Below are 19,314 nucleotides of genomic sequence, written 5' to 3'. Positions count from 1 at the left end.
TATTCAAGTCTCTTCCAACTCGAAAATACCACTTCCTGGCATGTCAAAAATGTTGCTTTGGTATAGAGCCAGCTTTATCTGTCATCATGATATAATTTACAAAATAAATTCCTAATGAACCAACTCAGACGTCCATGATTTTGCAGCACTGGCCTCTAAGGCATAAACCTCCCATCACAGGTTCATGTGTTTGTCCTTATCAGAAATTCTTTTGTGGTAGAGCAAAGAGGTACTGGGTTTGAGAGCCTCTCGGTCAAGATGAGAGAGAGGTTTGAGCACTGACTGAGTGGCCTTGGCCAAGGACTTAACCACCAAACTCAAGTTGTGTTTTTTTGATGTCTAAAATGAGGAGAGTCACACTTTGCTCAAAAAGGAAAGTGAGCAAATTGGAAGCAGCCATAAGAGAGAGAATATGAGTTAGTACGCTAACCCTTCTTTTGCCACAATTCAAGGATCAGCATAGATTTGTTTGACTATATCACAGACTTAACACCACGAATACAGAAAGCATAAAGGTTGGATTTTTTAGAAAAGTGAAATTTTAGAATCTTTCACCCTAGCCGGTTTGGCTCAGTAGATAGAGCATCAGCCCTGACTGAAGGGTTGCGGGTTCGATTCTGATATAGGGCACGTACCTCAGTTGCGGGCTGATCCCCAGCCCTAGTCTGAGCCCATGAAGGAAGCAACCAATTGGATGTCTCTCTCTGTGTCTCTCCCCCTCCCTTCCACTCTCTCTAAAAATCAATGGGAAAAGATCCTTGGATGAGTATTTTTTAAAAATAAAAATAGAATCTTTCATTCTTCCTGATTATCCGATCTTCAAATCATCACAACAAAGGACTTACTTACAAAATGCCCTTTAGAGTTCCTTAGACATTTTGATTCAACCAACCATAAACATGACCTTTTTAAACATGGAACAATGATGACAGACAACAGAAACCCACTCTGGCTGATTTCAGAAAAGGGGAATTTATTGAAGCATGTTAGGCTGCTGCTGAAATCAACTGGCAGTTCTAAAAACGTGGCCTGTGGACTCCTGGAGCGCCTGAGCCACTTCCGGAAACCCGCTAACTCAAAACTAGTTCCGTAATAACACTAAGATGTTATTTGGCATTTTCACTGATTTAACATGTGCACGGATGGTGCAAACGCAATGGTGATAAAACCTGATGGTACCCTAGCATAAATAAAGATAAGCTATACTCACAGTAATTGGGTTCTTCACAACCATGCACTATAGGGAAAAAGAAAGCCAGTTTCACTTTAGAATGTCACTGATCTATCCATGACATTATTTAAATCTTGACCCTTGAGAGCAGATCACGTTAATATTTTATGTGATGAAATGGTACGTATGAATAAATCACTTCTGCTGCACACTGAAGCACGATGATTGTCTCAAGAAAAAGCACCTGGGAAAGCTGAACTTCCCACATTTTTCAGGAATACCATTTTTAATCTGAAGTTTTTCCACTTCAGACCTGGCCTTCAGCAGGCCTTTTCTCAAACATGAACAAGGTGAGCCTGTCGCTTCAAAAATAACAGCTAACAGTATTGTAGCCAATGATGATAATCCAAACCTGCAAGTGAAATTTTGAATTTTTAGACAACTTGTCCATTTAGATGCTTTCTGCCATGAGCTGCCCTGCTGCTCATACTTCTAGACTTTTCTGATGAGCTTGGTGGTGATACTAAAAAGTGTAGGGTTTGGATATTGTATAATGAATTTGGAAGAGCTACGTAAGTCAGCACACCAATGTCCCCAAATGGCCAGTGCGCAATGTTACAAAATCTTGTATGGGTAAAAGATCCATTCAAAATGCAAGAAAAACCAATGGATTTAGATGGAACAGACTACAAAAGTTAATTGGTATGGTTCCGGATTTCACATTGCAACTAATGTTTAAGAAATGACTACTTTAGCCAAGCCAGTGTGGCTCAGTGATGGAGGGAGGGGGGGAGGGAGGGTGAAAGAGGGAAGGAGGGAAGATAAGAGAGTCAGAGAACATGAGTGAGAGGGGAGACTGAGCATCCTCTTGAAGAGAACATCCTGCATCTTAGCATCAGCCCCTTCCAAAGGATGCAGCCCCATCCTCAGCTTGCTCCCACCAGCTCTCCTGGGGAGCGGACAGAGTACCAGCTGCAGCTCATTTTATTCCCCGCTGGAAATGAGGGTACTGTCATATGATATTCATGCCTATTTTTATAAATAATTCATCTTTCTTTGCACAGAAGTAAAACAGCCTGAAGCTAGAACATTTAAAAGGAACGTTGGTGCTGATTCATAAAATAATAATGTGCCGGTTTGCCAGGCGATTTGTGAAAGTCCCAGAGCTGAAACACACCGAGTTCTGGGTCTATTTTTAGCCTAGAACGGGCCTCCCAGTGTCGTTCTCAGTTCACACTTGATAAAGGGCCGTGTTATGCTTTCTCTGAAACTGGGCTTTCCCAGATCAGTTACGTTCACACAGGGAACTCTAAAAGATGGCTTGGCAAGTAAGCGTATTTACAAAGTCCAAGCCCCCGGTACACAAACGCTTATTTTAACTCTACAAAAAATAAATTATAAACAAAAGGATAATGGAGCCTGATCAGCCGCTGTGGGAAATAGGGCCACACTGTTGACATTTATGTGACTTCCCCAAGCCTGACAGGAAGATTTCTTTGACAGGAGGACAGCAATTCCAGAGCTGGGAGGGCTTAAAAACAATTGTTAAACAATAAGATTTGGGCCTCGGTGTTATTAAGGGTCCCCAGTCCCCCCAATATCATGTGCTTTTTTTTTTTTTTTTGAAATCTTCATTTCATCACCTGTGATGATTTCTAAGATAGTCTGATTGCTCTTGTCAGTTTGTCTGCAAAAGGACGCACAGCAAACTCATAATTTTGGTTCCATATAACACAGGGGAACCAACCAGTCTGCCAGGGACTGAGGTTCTTCCCAGGACATGGGAAGTTCAGTGCTAAACCAGAAAGCCCCAGGAAAACCAGGACCATTGGTCATCATACCTATGGGGAGGCACTCTGGGATGGGGCAGGGGCACAAGATAATGACTATACCCTTTCACATATTTGGGATTTATAAAAAATATTGTGTTATCGCCGAAACCAGTTTGGCTCAGTGGATGGAGCATCGGCCTGCAGACTGAAGGGTCCCAGGTTTGATTCCAGTCAGGGGCATGTACCTTGGTTGCGGGCGCATCCCTGGTGGGGGGGAGGGGTGCAGGAGGCAGCTGATCAATGTTTCTAGCCCTCTGTCCCTCTTCCTTCCTCTCTGTGGAAAATCAATAAAATATATTTTTTTAAATATTATTAATTTTTTAGAGAGAGAGGAAGGGAGAGGAATAGAGAGATGGAAACAGCAATGAGAGAGAATCATTGATCAGCTGCCTCCTGCACACCCCCTACTGGGGATCAAGCAACCCGGGTGTGTGCCCTGACTGGGAATCAAACCTGGGACCTCTTGGTTCATGGGTCGATGCTCAACCACTGAGCCAGACCGGCCGGGCTTTATTTGGAATACTGAACCATGTGAGTTTATTACCTTTTAGAAAAATTTGATTAAAAATGTTCTGCCAATATGAGATGGGAGGACTATTTACATTAGTGGATCTCTAAGAAGGACAAACAATAGTTTATTCGACCTGAGCAAAAATAACATCATTACATTTAAGTGCTGCTTTGTTTATTCATTTGTTGCTGAAATATATCCTCCAAAAGACTTGACAATCACCAAAAGAACTAAAAGTTTTGCCAATTTCTTTAACACTCATTCTCCCAACACCGGAAGGTAAGTGGGGCTCAGGATTTTGTTCCGGATCAACAATTAGGGAAAAGAAAGGCCTCGTGAGGTTATCTGACCTGGGCAGGGTGGGAGGTGAGTGTGTGACGGGCCTTCTCTCCCCGGGACAGGCCTCTCCTTCGCTGGCCGCCTTCACATCTGCTTAACATTGTCCGACCATGGAAACAGCGGGCTATTGCCAGAGAGAAATATTTCTATCAAAGTTTCTCAAGTGTCCCCTAGGAGAGCCCGCCAACAACGAGGGATGACATAATAGTGGCTGATGGAACCCTCCCAGCCAATCACACTGCAGCAAAGGGTACCACCCACAGAGCAAGTTTTACGGGCTTTGAATAGGACACAAAGTCCTCAAGTGCATCATGGGAGGAGGGCCCCAGCCTCTGAGCAAAGGCTGGCCCATCTGTTGAGCTCCTTTTTGTCTAATACACATCAAAGTCACATTCACTCTTTTTCTTCTCAAAATGCAGATTCTGAGAGGCAAAGACCAGCTGGGCAGAACTAAAGGGGTACAGACTTCTTTCTCTAGCAAGGCTGAGGGTGAGGATGGGGGCAGCTCACCCTCCAGGGCTGTCTGTACAGGAGTAGCCGCTGTGAGGCCCACTCCAGCCTGCCTGATGAGAACACACCAGCTGTCGTCTCTGAGTGTTTCCATCGGGGCCTGCAGTTCCAAGAGGAGTCACCCCATGTCCAGAGGCACCCCCTCCATGCCTGTCCCGCTGTGACTCCCACGGTGGGTGTCACCAGCCTCAGAGAAGGCCTGAGTTAGGTTTTGCATTTGCACAAATTCCTGCTTGAATTCCCAGGCAGAGCTTTTTGTATTTTTTTTAATATGTTTTTATTGATTTCAGAGAGGAAGGGAGAGGGAGAGAGAGAGAGAAACAGCAATGATGAGAGAGAATAATCGATTGGCTGCCTCCCATATTCCCGCCCCACCCCACTCCACAGGGATCGAGCCCACAACCGTGACCTCTTGGTTCCTGGGTTGACGCTCAAGCGCTGAGCCACACGTGGCTGGGCCCAGACAGAGCTTTGTGAAGACGGAGACACAGGAAGAAGGTCTGAGATGGTCCCAGGTGGCACCTTCTCTCCTGCCCCCAGTGTGAGTTCCAAACCTGCACCCCTCTGTGGCGGCCTCCTAGCCTAGCCCCTCCCCAGACCCTCGCATCTCCACATCCCTCCCTAGTCCTCTTCCTCTCTCCTTGCTCCGCTTCCATCTCAGGGATGTTCCTCCCGTTCAAGACCATGCCCCTGCTCCTTAGTCTGGATCGGTCCTCTGTCTCCTCTAAGACTTTGTCCCATGAATCGCCTCCACTTTCTGCTGTACCTCCAATCCTCTACTGGACACTTCCCATTCTGGTCTCTCATCACTTAACAAAATCCCCTCAACTTTGTATGTTGCCGAGAACTGAAAGTTGCCCAGAATGAGGGATGACTTTGACTCCTAAAACCACAGAATCCTGGGCACCAGGGGCGATGACTAGTGGTCACCTAATGGCATTGCTCGTCAGAAAGACAGTTCATCTGGAATTAACTGTCTTTCTGACCAGACTGGAGAGAAATTTTGCCTTGCTCATGTTCACATTCCCAACATCTAATGTCAGGGGCATATATGGTCCATTTTCAAAAATATTTGCTAAATGTGTTCATTGAGATAGCAATTAATTGGGGCAGCGAAAGAGCTAAAGGCCACAGTTCAAATCCTGTTCCCTTTTCTGCATGACCTTGGGCAAGTTATTACTTTTACTTACATATTTATTTGTTTGTCCCTGAATGATTTCAGGCAAATTTCTTGGCCTCGAAGAGCCTCTATTTACTCATTTGTAAAATGGAGATAATATCCACTTCATAGAGAACATTAAATGAGTGTAAAGTAGTTAACACAACACCTGGCATATAATAAGCTGTCAATAAATGTTAGATGCTAATACTATTTGTTATTATTAAAGAGTCAGCACATGGGAATGGGGGGGGGGGGTTGAGGACAAATATGTGATACCTTAACCAATAAAGTAATTTTAAAAATAAATAAAAAAAGAGTCAGCACAGTGCATTCAGTAGGGATCGGGTCCCTTCCCCCATGAAATAAATTAATACAGGTGGCCTTACACCAGAGAGAAAGCTTCCCTAAAACAGCAGCTACACATTAGACTCCCCAAGGGGACTTTTACGAAGACTGATACCCCATCCCCGACGCATTAATCCAAACCTCCAGAGATGGTCCTGCATCAGCTCCTTAAAGGGCTCCCCTGGTGATTCTCATAGGCAACTGGGGGTGAGAACCTCTGCCTCAGGGCACTGGGCTAGCTGCTCTTCAGCTCTTAATTGCTGCACTGGGTCCTTCCCAACATCCCTAACTTCGCTCCTGTCAACATCAATTCCCTTTGCCCCCCTCCCTCCCTTTGTCTTCAGGGAAACAACTGGAGAACTCCAACCGCTCCAGGTTGGTACCATCCTTCCCAAAGCCCTTACCCAGGCCCCTGCTGCTCCCTTCCCTCCAGGATCTTCACAGCCTGATAGTCTCTCGGGAATCTGAAGAAATGAAAAAGAGGCCGCTTCAGCTGTGTCTTCCCTAAAGGGACAGATGGTTGTATTTTCCAGCCAGTGTTTCTCAAACTGGGCTCCACAGACATCTCCCTGGAGATCCAGGAGTTCTGCAGGAGAATCATTTTGTTTGTGTTTTCCGTTTCCTGGTCATCTAAAGTATGACGAGTGTACATTATCTGGCCACACCTTTATAAGAGACCTACTGCGCCCTAACCGGTTTGGCTCAGTGGATAGAGCGTTGGCCTGTGGACTGAAAGGTCCCAGGTTCGATTCCGGTCAAGGGCATGTACCTTGGTTGCGGGCACATCCCCAGTAGGGGGTGTGCAGCAGGCAGCTGGTCGATGTTTCTCTCTCATCGATGTTTCTAACTCTCTATTCCTCTCCCTTCCTCTCTGTAAAAAAAAATCAATAAAATATAAGAGGCCTACTGCAAGATTGGAACGCCCAGGGTTGTGTTTCATGACATAAAGGCAGTGCACGTATAACGGATTTTTGAAGTCCAAATAGAGGGACCACAGCGGGAAACGGAGTCCTGCCATGGCACAAAGCAGTAGAAGCAAAACACTCCAAGTGACCAGCAAATAGCCACTAGAGTTCAATTAACGACAGAAATAGATGCAGTTTGTGGGTCCTGTCTTAGCACAGTTGGCAACAGTTTTTTAGCAGTAAATTGTAAGAGGAACGACATGAAGATACAAATTATTTTCAACTGCAAACAACACATAAGGTTTAATTTTTCTCATGTAAAGAAGAATCCGGATGTGGGTGATAGCTGGATAGCTGACACTGGTTCAGCAGCTCAGGGTGTTAGGGACTGAGGACTCTGGGCGTGTGGCTCAGGGGTTGAGCATCAACCTATGAACCAGGAGGCCATGGTTCGATTCCCAGTCAGGGCACATGCCCGGGTTGTGGGCTCCATCCCTAGTAAGTGGTGTGTAGGAGGCAGCCGATCAGTGATTCTCTCTCATCGATGTTTCTCTCTCTCTCTCCCTCTCCCTTCCTCTCTGGAATCAATAAAAATATTGTTTACAAAAACAGAAGTAAAAGTGATCTGATAAGTTAATTCACTTTAAGATCCTAAGAACTGATCACTTTATCCTCTTGTCTCCTCAGAAGAGACTATCCAGAGAGGGCAATTCTTAAGCAATGAATCTCTACTGAGTGAAATTTCTGAATTCTGGGAGAAACTTTTATTACCTTAGCACAGAGCCCTAAAGCAATGGGGCCAACAGAGTACACTGCAAGGCTGATTGCAGGAGGGCTCGGATCTGCCACCAGCCCACAACTCTTCAAGGTGGCATTGTGAGTTTGTTTCCATCCCCCTTCTTCTACATTGAACATATCGCCCTAGCCCAGGCATCCTCAAACTACGGCCCGCGGGCCACATGCGGGTGTTTTTGCCGTTTTGTTTTTTTACTTCAAAATAAGATATGTGCAGTGTGCATAGGAATTTGTTCACAGTTTTTTTAAAACTATAGCCGGCCCTCCAACGGTCTGAGGGACAGTGAACTGGCCCCCTGTTTAAAAAGTTTGGGGACCCCTGTGGGCCTAGCCAGTTTGCCTCAGTGGATAGAGCGTCAGCCTGTGGACTGAAAGGTCCTAAATTCAATTCTGGTCAAGGGTACATACCTGGGTTGCTGGCTCAAACCCCAGTAGGGAGCGTGCAGGAGATAGCCGATCAATGATTCTCTTCATTGGTGTTTCTATCTCTCTCTCCCTCTCCCTTCCTCTCTGAAATCAATAAAAATATATTTTTAAAAAATTGTAATAATAAAAATAAATTGAACATATCAACATGAAAAAGCATACCGCCCTAACCGGTTTGGCTCAGTGGATAAAGCATCGGCCTGCGGGCTCAAGGGTCCCAGGTTCGATTCCAGTCAAGGGCATGTACCTTGGTTGCGGGCACATCCCCAGTGGGGAGTGTGCAGGAGGCAGCTGATCGATGTTTCTCTTTCATCGATGTTTCTAATTCTCTATTCCTCTCCCTTCCTCTCTGTAAAAATCAATAAAATATATTTTAAAAAAAAAGAAAAAGAAAAAGAAAAAGCATACCACCTGCTAGCTCACCCCCACAATGAAGAGAGCTCCTTGCAGCCTGGCCTCAGATGAGCATCAAAGTGAAATATTTATGTTCTGAGCTTTGCTCTCCCACCCAGCTGGAAAGAGTTCCATTTCCTGCCCCGCCACTACCGCCATGGGCAGAAGCCAACCTCTACCACTGCCCTCTCTCTGCCTCTATGGCCACAACTGCCATCATCTTTCCAAGCAATACATGAACTTTTAATTCAAAATCCCGTTCTGGGTGACTGGCTCACTGGGAAACATTCAGAGGTTGCCAATGACTCACCCAATAAATTCGAGGCCCAGCAATTGACTTGAAGTCAGTGGCGCCTGACAGCTGCTCGGTGGCTGGAGGTGAAAAGAAGCCAAATTCAACGTTGGTTTATAACAGCTAAGTGCTCTTGGTCCATCTCATCTGAGCTGTTGGAGTGAAAAGCAGTCAATTAGCAGTATTCCTGGCTGCAGCCTGGCTCCAACAGGCCGAACTGAAGGTCAGCGGTGAGCAGAGGGAAGGACGTTTCATCATCTGAATATAAAAGAGCCCAGCCAGCCTGTTTAGCCCGGTGGATAGAGCGTCAGCCTGTGGACGGAAGGGTCCAGCTTCGATTCCGGTCAACGGCACGCACCTAGGTTACAGGACTGGGGTGCGTATGGGAGGCAATCAATTGATGTGCCTCTCCCACCTCGATGTTTCTCTCTCTGTCTCTCCCCCTCCCTTCCTCTCCCTCAAAATAAAATAAAAAGCCCAGCCGATCATGTACACATCTTTATCTAGCATATTCTAACATGCTGGAAGACATTAAGAGTCACTACAAGACTACTGCCTTAAAGAAAAGGAAAAAAGAAAGGAAAAAAGACTTCTGCCTTCAAAATTTAATAATCTTGTGAGTAATATAGAAAATTACACAGAACAATGGGAGACAGTACAACTAAGTAGCCATATACCTAGCTGGCATTCATCTCTGTCTGGGAGTAAGTTCTGATAGGCCTAAATTCTACATGTGATCAAATGCCAACACCCACACAGAATCCTTCTCTGGCGACGTATCTTGGTACTCACTTTCTGCCTGACCCTTCCGAGGACTGACAGGAGATGAAGATGAGAGGAGTCATGGTGGCCTCTGAGGGTGTCTCCAATGAGGTGAGAGCTGAGTCAAGTCCTCTCTCCAGCTCCTGGCTTCTGGAATCCAGTGTTATTTTGAGCAGGTGCCCTGTGTGCATCATCAGGAGCAAGGACCTAACAAAAGCATCCAGGATCAAAGGCAAGACGCTTTGCCTGGTGCCGCCAGACCCAGACTACATCCCAAGTCTTTAATCCCCACTCCAGAAGGTTAGGATCAGACTGCTCCGTCTGGACCGCTCAGCCTCATTTCTGTTACTGGGAATAATGTTGAAATCTTGCAGCTCAGAGGTCTAACAACTGCCACACACTGTTCCTGGACTCATTCTTCTCTCCCCTCGTTCCAAGCCTTCTGAGCAAGCAAATGAGGGCTTCTAGCCATACGTGATTGAGTTACCTAGCCAAACTGACCAGACAAGGGTAGAAGCAAACAAAATCAAAGCTAAAATCTGAATTTAGCTAAAGGAATTGTACATCAAGGAATGCACAATTTTTTCCACCGAAGAAAGCCAAAGGTAGATGTTAAGAAAACTAACTTAGGCATTTTTCATGCATCATGGGCTCTATGTTAGCTAAAAGAGGGGTGGCATTGCCCAGCCAGGGTGGCTCAGTGGTTGAGAATCTCTCTCTTCCTTCCTCTCTGAAATCAATAAAAAAAAATTTTTTTTTTAAAAAAAAGGAGGGTGGCACTGTCTTTAGAGACAGTAAATGCTGAGAGAAGTCAGAACAGCCTGGCATGGATGAATGACAATGACCATGAATCTGGCTGCCTCCATGTTCAGCCACCTTGCCTTTGAACACCATGCTGAAACGCAATCCAAAGATAACAATTTCATATAAAAAACCCATTACTAAGCACAACCACTGTACCAGTTAAGACACTTGGTGCAAGCAACCAAAACTACCTCTCTTAAGCAAAATGGGGATCTGTTGGAAGGATACAGAACGACTCGCAGGATGGAATGTAGAGTTGAACCACTGCTCCTAGGAAGGTAAAAACCAGACCCGCTCTAGGCGTCTGGGAAGCTGGGCTGATGAACAAGCTCATCAGGGTCCCACTGCTGGGATAAATATGGCACCAAGATTTCCCCACACATCACTCCTACTCAGGATTAAGAAGAGCATACTCCCTTGAAAGGCAAACACCAGCTGTCAACCTAAGTGCCTTCCAGAGGCCCTGCCCTTCACTGCCATCTACGGTCCCTCTAAGAACTAAGGGAGAGGGAGAGGGTGTGGCTGTGGCCTGCTAGTGCCCAGTGCACCTGGGAACCAGTAGAGCACGTGGGCTGGTGTTCCCGCCCCTCTCGGGAGCTTCCCGTCACAAAGCAGCTATCACCAAGTTGTCTGCCGCTGCTTTCGACTCAACACTCCCATCCCCACTATCCCCCAACCCCATGGTCCTCCGTCCGTCCAACCATGACCATGGTCTTCTCCTGGTCAGCTCCACCATTATCACCTTGAGGGCTCAGTGTAGCCACAGGAAGGGAAGTCAGCCATAGAGTCAACAGGGGGGAGAAAATACAGTAACAGCAGAAGAGGCTGTTGTGGGCACCTGTGCATGCAGGACCAGAACGCCATCACTGTCCTTTCTGTTAAGAGTCCTGTATATGCACATATGTATGGTTCATATAATTATTTACATACATACTTACGTTTATTCACATATTTTAACTGTATAGAAATATTTAGTGCTGCTTATGGGGTTCATTGCTGGGTGGAGAAAAGTTACCAAGAGGACTAAAGAAGGTTGACCAGGAAAAGTAAATCATACTCTTTCTCTCTGGTCTTCCCAATTCTCTCCTTCCCTCCTCTCCTCCTCCCCTTCTCTTCCTCTCCTCTCCTCTCCTTCCCTTCCCTCATCCCCTCCCCTCCTCTCCTCTTCTTCCTCCTCCTCCTCCTTCTTCTCTTTCTCTGTATCTCTATCTTTCAATCTCACTAGCCCGCCTCTGCCTCCCCACCCCCTGCCTCTATTTCTTTATAGATCCCAAGTCATTTTATGACTTTTCCTCTACAGTTATATACACAAGCCTTTATATACACAAGCAATCTATCACCATGTCACCATTGTTATCAACTCCATTATCATTGTTCTTTAGGTTGCCAGTTGAAAATCTTTACGTAAAACAAATGTTTGTAAATTCTCACGTGTTCTCATTGTCTTCCACTGCCACCTCAGAGCTAGGGTCCAACAGAGGGAAAAACTGCCGTATGTAGTAAAAACCACAGTTGGAAACGTCTACATCCTTAAAAGAATATGCTCCCTTTGACGATGATTTATGAGGATACGATTCTCCCACTGAGCATCTGCAAGAAAAGCTGGTCAAACAGGCAATCAATTAGAAAGAGTGCTTCATGTTAAAGTGTATTTATGTTTTATTAACCACCTTTTTTGATTGATTGCCTTTTGTTTTATTGGGTTTTCTCAGTGACCCGGTGTAAATCGACTACGTAATCCTTCACACTTGTAACCATTTGTCCAGATATTCAGTGCAGAGCGCCTGGAAGCCCTCTGGGCAGCGCCGGCTGAGAAACTCTCACTTCTCAGCACCCTCCCTTTGTTCGTGGTCACTGTGTGCTGACTTGTCCTACACTCCTCCACCCCTTAACTACTCCCTTGAGTCATGATACAGCCCTCTGAGGACTGGCCTTGTCCTCCTTCTCGGCCATTAAGTCACATTTACTCCTTGAATTATATCTGCTTCTGCCCTCTTCCTGCCCCAGGTTTCTGCCCAGCACAGGCTCTGCCCCCATTTGCCCTGAGGTCCATGCACTTATTGGGTGCTCAGAGCAGAGTACTCAAATGTTACTCCTTCTTTAAGATCATGTTAGCATTGTGCTAGTAGCTAGTAGCTGCTGATCTTTTTGGTTCTGGCCTTTCTAAGCAAGGATGCCCTGTCTTCCTGTTTGTGTTTGTTTGTTTTTAGTCCAATATTGTAGGCACTTGGCGTGCCTGTCATCTGTGAGGTGCATTCCTGCCCTAGACTATCAGATATGCAAGAGCAACACGTCCCAGCAATCTGTCCCTGAAATAACCTCCTCAAAACTCAGGTCAAATAGCACCTGCTGAGGCTTCACAACTTCCAAAATCTACACTGAGTGGCCAGATTATTATGATCTCTGAACGCATAGTAATCTGGCCACTCAGTGTATATCCTATATAATAAAAGGCTAATATGCAAATTGTCCTCTCGACCAGGAGTTCGACCAGCAGGCAGGCCGGCCAACCGACCATGTCCCCTCCCCCTCGCCAGGCTGGCCGGACCTCACTCATGCATGAATTCATGCACCGGGCCTCTAATATATATATTTATATATACACTGAGTGGCCAGATTACTATGCGTTCAGAGATCATAATAATCTGGCCACTCAGTGTATATCTTAAGGGATGTGACCCTGTTCCCGACCAAGAAAAACCAGAGCCTGGAAAACCATATTAGCAGCACACTTATGTAGAAAGTTTTACCAAACAGGATTTATCCTTATATGAGGTGTGCTTTGATATGATCTATTCTATTTCATTTGTAAAAACTGGTTGCCCCCATTAAATTGATTTCACTACTGGGTTGTATCCCATAATTTTTAAAAATACTGCTTCCATCAGTCCTGGCTGAGGAATTAAACTAGATAATGCCCCCATTTGACAGGTGGGAGATTGAGTGGGAAAACACTGAAGACCTGGGCCCGAGCCCCTGCTCTTTGACTGCCCTGCTGACCCGTAAAGGACAAATCACTTAGCCTCACTGGGACTCACTTTGCATCTTATATCGAGGTGCTGTCTGCTCTATCCTATACCAGGTGTACCGGTTAATAATGCACACTTGGTGTACCGGTTAATAATGCATACTTGGTGTACCGGTTAATAATGCACATTTGGTACACAGGTCTCTTAGAGGGATCTAATGAAATGAAAACTGTAAGAGCACTTTAAAAATATTCAAGTACCATTCAAGTGTAAGAAGGTAGGGTGTCAGTCATTGAGAAGAAGTGACAGAATAATCTGCTAGTTTCCACATGCTGTTTCCCTACTACTCAGCTTAGTTGCTTATGGAAGACAGCCAGGACCTAGCGTCTGAAACCAAGAAGAGGAAGGAAATGAGAAAGCCTGACAAAGAGATAGAATAGAGCACATCCTGAGATAAGCATCGTTTTATTGGCCAGCAATTTACAACCAGGGCCAGCAACCTGGAGCCAGTGGCTCAGTGTTTTACATTCCAAGAGGCATCAAAAAATCCATACAAGTATTGTATGGATTTTTTGATGCCTCTTGGAATATATATATACATATATACACACACACATATACACACACACATACATACAGACTATATATATGCTGACACACATATATAGTATTATATGCAATACATAACATACATATAGTTTATATACTAGAACACACTAGATAACATATAGTATATGGTTTAATATTATATATGTGCTAGTATACAGCGTATGCTAGTATATACTACTCATATACTAGTATAGTATATTACATATGGTAGTATATAGTGTATGCTAGTATATACTATTAATATGTAGTATATAGCATAATATTATATACTAGAGGCCCAGTGCATGATTGAATCATGCACGTGTAGGGTCCCCTACACGCTTTCGCTTTTCGCGGTGGAGCCTGGTGCTGGAGCAGACAGGCACCCAGCTCCCACGCTTATGATGGTCCGCGGCCACTGAGGGGGGCTACCCTGCTGTTGAGAGGCCACTGAGGGGGACTGCCGCGGACACCTGGCTACCCTGCCGTTGAGAGGCGCAACTGGGTGTCCGCGGCAGACCCCCTCAGCGGCCGCGGATCTGGCCGTTGAGAGGCACAGGGGGCGGGAGTCCCGCCCCCTGCGCCTGTCAACAGCAGGGTAGCCCCCCTCAGTGGCAGCGGATCCGTGCCTCTCAATGGCCGGATAGGCCACCCCGAGTCCCGCCCCCCAGCCTCCTACCGCCCAATCGTGGGCATAGCGGAGTGATGGTAATTTACATGTTACTCTATTATTAGATAGGATGCTAGTATATATACATTACAAACCCTGTGTATGCTATTAATATGTAGTATATAGTATAATATTAAACATATGCTACTATGTAGTATATATACATTACAAACACTATATATGTAATGTACATCCTAGTTCTCAGAGGCTTTGTTGCCAAGTTTCCTCACAGTGCTGCTGGTGCTAAGCTGATAGATCCCTCTCCTAACGATTCCGGAGCTCTCAAGAGGCCGTCACTTTGTCAGGGTGAGTGTGCCCAGCATAAACAGGAGGGGACCTGGCACATGCTCCGTAGTATTTGATCTGACTCCTGCCATCGATCAAAGAACACTTCTACCGGGCCAGATGATTCAGAATCTATAAGCCATTAGCCACCATTGACATAAGCCTCTGAGAAGTGATTCCTATCCCAACAAGACTTCTAGCTGAATTTCCCTTTACTCTGGAGATTTCGACTCCAAAGCCTGCGGGAGCCAGGTGTATTCCACACATGGGGAGAGAGGGGCACGCTCCTCACTGGGCACGCCGCCCCATCTAACAGGGCCAGGTCTTCCAGTGTTCCTAAAGGAGGGAAAAATCTGGATTTTTACATGAAATGGCCTGATGCCTCAATGGTTGCTCAATTTAAAAGAAAAAGACAAATAGATCTAAGAAAACGGCAAATTCTACCTGAGAACATCCAGTTAATGGCCTCTACTTTTTTTCAAAAAAAGCATTAATTAGCCCTAGCTGGTTTGGCTCAGTGGATAGAGCATCGGCCTACAGATTGAAGGGTCCCAGGTTCGATTCCAGTCAAGGGCACATGCCTAGATTGTGAGCTCAATCCCCAGTGTGGGGTGTGCAGGAGGCAGCCGATCAATGATTCTCTCTCATCATTGATGAAGTTTCTCTCTCTCTCTCCCTCTCCCTTCCTCTCTAAAATCAATACAATATATTTTTTAAAAGCGTAATTGTTTTCTATTACAATACCTCATTAAAAGGTAAAAATGCAAATGAAAAGTCAAATTCATCTGGTGTTCTGCTCTTGACTTTCATGCTGTCTTTGCCCAGGTTCTTTAAAGAACAAAGCCTGAGCCCTAACTGGTTTGGCTCAGTGGATAGAGCGTCGGCCTACGGACTGAAGGGGCCCAGGTTCGATTCCAGTCAAGGGCATGTACCTTGGTTGCGGGCACATCCCCAGTAGGGAGTGTGCAGGAGGCAGCTGATCAATGTTTTTCTCTCATCAGTGTTTCTGACTCTCTATCCCTCTCCCTTTCTCTCTGTAAAAAAATCAATAAAATATATTATAAAAAAAAAAAAGGAACAAAGCCTGAGGCAAGGATTAAGGGTTTACACTGTATTTGGGGCATGCTGTCCCTGGGTGAGGAAAAAGAAGGGGCTGGAGAAAGGAGGGAAGCTGTACGAAGTTCACAACAAGCCACAACGAGACACACAGGTCAACAGCCAGGTGGATTCGCTCCACACGTGGGGCGAAACTGGCCCTCAGAGAGCCGTCCATGGGAGAAGGAAAGAGGGGAGCTTAACCTGCCAACTCCAGGGCGGAGAAAGGGTGAGAAAAGAGAGGCGGCTGGAGTACAGGCGGGGCCTGCGTGGGGGACTTATTGCTTTGGGCCATCAATGCCTCCCTCACCTCACCCTAGTCCCGGCCCTGGTCACACCCCTGCTCCTGTTCCCCATTAGTCAATGTTCGCCCCACAGGGTAAACCTCACCTCAACGTGCAGTTCCCAGATCCCGTAACCACAGAGGTGCTTCTGTGTGTTCAGGAGAACCAGAAACCCCAGGCATGTGGCCGGGCTGCATGCCAGGGGGGAGGAGGGCACAGCACTCTCTGAGCAGTGACTGGCTGGCCCACTGGTGTCTGCAATATGGTCCAGGATGTGGTTGGTGCCTTTAAAAAAAAAAAAAAGAGGCCACTGAGGAATCTAGGCTGGTACAGATAGTCTGTGTGGCTGCAGGGACATATCCAAAGAACAGCTATATTAAGAACCATCTAGTTAGATAAAACATTACAAAAGAAAGGAGGCACAAATTCCAGTATCAAAAATGAGGGAGGGGTGCCGAAACCGGTTTGGCTCAGTGGATAGAGCGTCGACCTGCGGACTGAAAGGTCCCAGGTTCGATTCCGGTCAGGGGCATGTACCTTGGTTGTGGGCACATCCCCAGTACGGGTTGTGCAGGAGGCGGCTGATTGATGTTTCCTTATCATTGATGTTTCTAGCTCTCTATCCCTCTCTCTTCCTCTCTGTGAAAAATCAATAAAATATATTTAAAAAAAAAAAAATTAAAAAAAAAAAAAAATGAGGGAGGGACACGACTGCAGATCCTACAGACAGTGAAAGGTATTTTATGAGCAATTCTTTGCCAAAAAGTACAACTTAGATGAAACAGGCAAATTCCTTGAACAAACTACTGTCATAACGATCCCTCTGTAAGGTGTAAATGTCTAATCACGATGTTGTACACCTAAAACTAACATAATATTGTGTCAACTTCGGTTAAAATATAAATTTTTTAAATATTGCTAAGCTGACACAGCCCAAGGCTATAGAACAAATCTGAAACTTCCATTACAAATTGAGGGAAAATGCCATAGTTTACACATCTACACACTTCCTCACTTTCTCAATACCATTCGAGTCAGGATATTCATAAATTCACAAAGCCTTATAATTTAAAGTCAAATAGCAGAATTCTTTAAGCCAGGGTCTTGGCAGAGAGACTCAAATGGAAGCTTACCCTCCAGGCTTAATATAAATACAGAAAGAGGGTTATAAAAACAGTCAGAGGAGTTGGGGGGGGCGGGGTGAGGGTGAGGCAAATCTGGAGAAGAATCTAAGAATAGTAGAACCATACCCTACTGCTCCAGAAAGCTTAATCCAGAAAAACAATGCAACAGCAGATGGTTGCCAGCTATTTTACATCAGAGGCAGACTCAGGCGCCTCCAGGGGTCAGAGACCCACTAAGACAACAGGCAGCGAGATGCTAAGGGCTGACGAGCCCCTTGCAACTTCCGGGCTCCATCTGGTTTTGCATCAGCGTATGGGCTCAGCATCTCCAGATTTTCTGGATTTCTCTTTGAAATCTCCCATTGTTTAACCGTTGGCTCAAGTTTAAGGGGGGAGAAAATACTGTGTGAGCCAAACAAAACACAACAGCAAGCCAGATACAGCCTGCAATCTACCAATTTGTGGCCTTGACTTTGTGTTTTGGTCTTAGGAGGTGGAGTGCAAAGAGAGGAGGCTGGGAGGTGTGTGTGTTTTGTTTGTATGTTTGTTTGTTTGTTTGTTTGTTTTGGCTTTTTCCTATTTTTGGAAGATCAAGCTCTGGTTTCTTTTTCATGACCTCTGGGGGATGGGGACTTCAAAACAAAGAGAAACAGTCCCGTCAGACATTCGGCTCTTTCTCCATCCTGCCCCCAGGATCCAGCAGATAAGATGCTAAAATCCTAAGATTTGAAGAGGTTGGGTTTCTTCTCTCCCCTTCAGGCTGCTGCCAACTCGCTGTCCTGCCTTCAGTTTTTGAAACACTCTGGTGATTTTGTTTACTGCTGTTTCCATATGGCTGCGCTGCATGGGGTGCGGGGCGAGGGAGGGAACACTGAGGTTTCATTTTCCTGGGAGAAGATGTTATTCTGTGTCAGGAAACGAGATGAAAAGCAAACATGCCTCGAGATTCCTGGAAAGAAAGCAGATTCATTGCGGCCTCTGAGCCGGGGCAGCGGTGTGCTGAGCTCCTGGGCTTGTCTGCCATGGCCACCTGGTCAGGTCCAGTGAGCCAACCCAAGGCAGCTGCGCCTTCTCAAGGACACACTTCAAAGGCGCACAGCACGCCGCGCAGGATGCCTGGCACTAATGAGCCAGCTCCCACCAGCACCCAGGCTCCCAGCGGCAGGAGAACTTCCCAGCATCACCCTGAAGCATGGTGACTGCAGAGCAATCCTTGAGATGAAAGCACTCAGGAGGGCGGGGCAGCAGGCAGTGGCTGCATCCCCCGACCTGCAGAGATGGGCGAGCACTCAGAAACGCAAGGGGCTGCCTTTTTACGAAGATGGTGCCGAAAGCTAAGAAGGAAGCCCCTGCCTCTCCCAAAGCCGAAGCCAAAGCAAAGGCTTTGAAGGCAAAGAAAGCAGTGTTGAAAAGCGTCCACAGCCACACAAAAAAGATCTGCATGTCACCCACCTTCCGACGGCCAAAGACACTAAGGCTCCGGAGGCAGCCTAAATATCCTCGGAAGAGCGCACCCAGGAGAAACAAGCTTGACCACTATGCCATCATCAAGTTCCCCCTGACTACCGAGTCAGCCATGAAGAAGATAGGAGACAATAATACACTTGTGTTCATTGTGGATGTCAAGACCAACAAGCACCAGATCAAACAGGCTGTGAAGAAGCTCTATGACATTGATGTGGCCAAGGTCAACACCCTGATCAGGCCTGATGGCGAGAAGAAGGCTTATGTTCGACTGGCTCCTGACTATGATGTTTTGGATGTTGCCAACAAAATTGGAATCATCTAAACTGAGTCCAGCTGCCTAATTCTAAATATAAAAATTTTACACTGAAGAAAAGAAAAGAAACACAAGGGGCTAAGAACACCGACAGAATGCAGAAGGATGCTGACAACTATCCTCACAGCCTCCCTCCAATGCACTTGGATCAGCTCAGCCAAGATCCCCAGGGACCCAGCCCCACTTCCTAAGGAGCTGTCTACCTCCTTTGTGGGTCCCCATCAAGGCCACTCAAGCCACAATTTCCAGGAAGCTTGCAGCAAGTGCTCTTC

General features: G+C 46.0%; 2 protein-coding genes across 4 annotated transcripts in view; one reads left to right on the top strand and one right to left on the bottom strand.

Annotated features, from left to right (window-relative positions):
* FAM174B (family with sequence similarity 174 member B) overlaps positions 1–16,362 on the bottom strand; it is a 37,189-nt gene extending 20,827 nt beyond the window's left edge. For 2 of the 3 annotated variants that reach the window (XM_079763936.1, XM_079763935.1), the window contains exon 1: positions 7,979–8,080. The gene's annotated coding sequence lies outside the window, so the exon portion shown is untranslated. Of the gene's footprint in view, positions 1–6,274; positions 6,335–7,978; positions 8,081–8,699; positions 8,834–9,473; positions 9,651–11,678; positions 11,850–16,244 lie in introns of those variants that run through there. The other variant, XM_079763934.1, reaches the window with a different exon arrangement.
* Positions 16,363–18,577: 2,215 nt separating this feature from the next.
* LOC307095089 (large ribosomal subunit protein uL23-like) lies at positions 18,578–19,051 on the top strand (the record flags this gene model as incomplete). Its single annotated transcript, XM_079764263.1, has 1 exon — positions 18,578–19,051. The coding sequence occupies exon 1, from the start codon at positions 18,584–18,586 to the stop codon at positions 19,049–19,051; it is 468 nt and encodes a 155-aa protein (XP_079620389.1). The 5' UTR covers positions 18,578–18,583.
* Between the last annotated feature and the right edge of the window lie 263 nt (positions 19,052–19,314).

The sequence above is a fragment of the Cnephaeus nilssonii genome (genome assembly GCF_951640355.1).
Source record: "Cnephaeus nilssonii genome assembly, chromosome: 24".
NCBI classification, from domain to species: domain Eukaryota; kingdom Metazoa; phylum Chordata; class Mammalia; order Chiroptera; family Vespertilionidae; genus Cnephaeus; species Cnephaeus nilssonii.
This window is presented reverse-complemented; position numbering and strand designations above follow the sequence as displayed.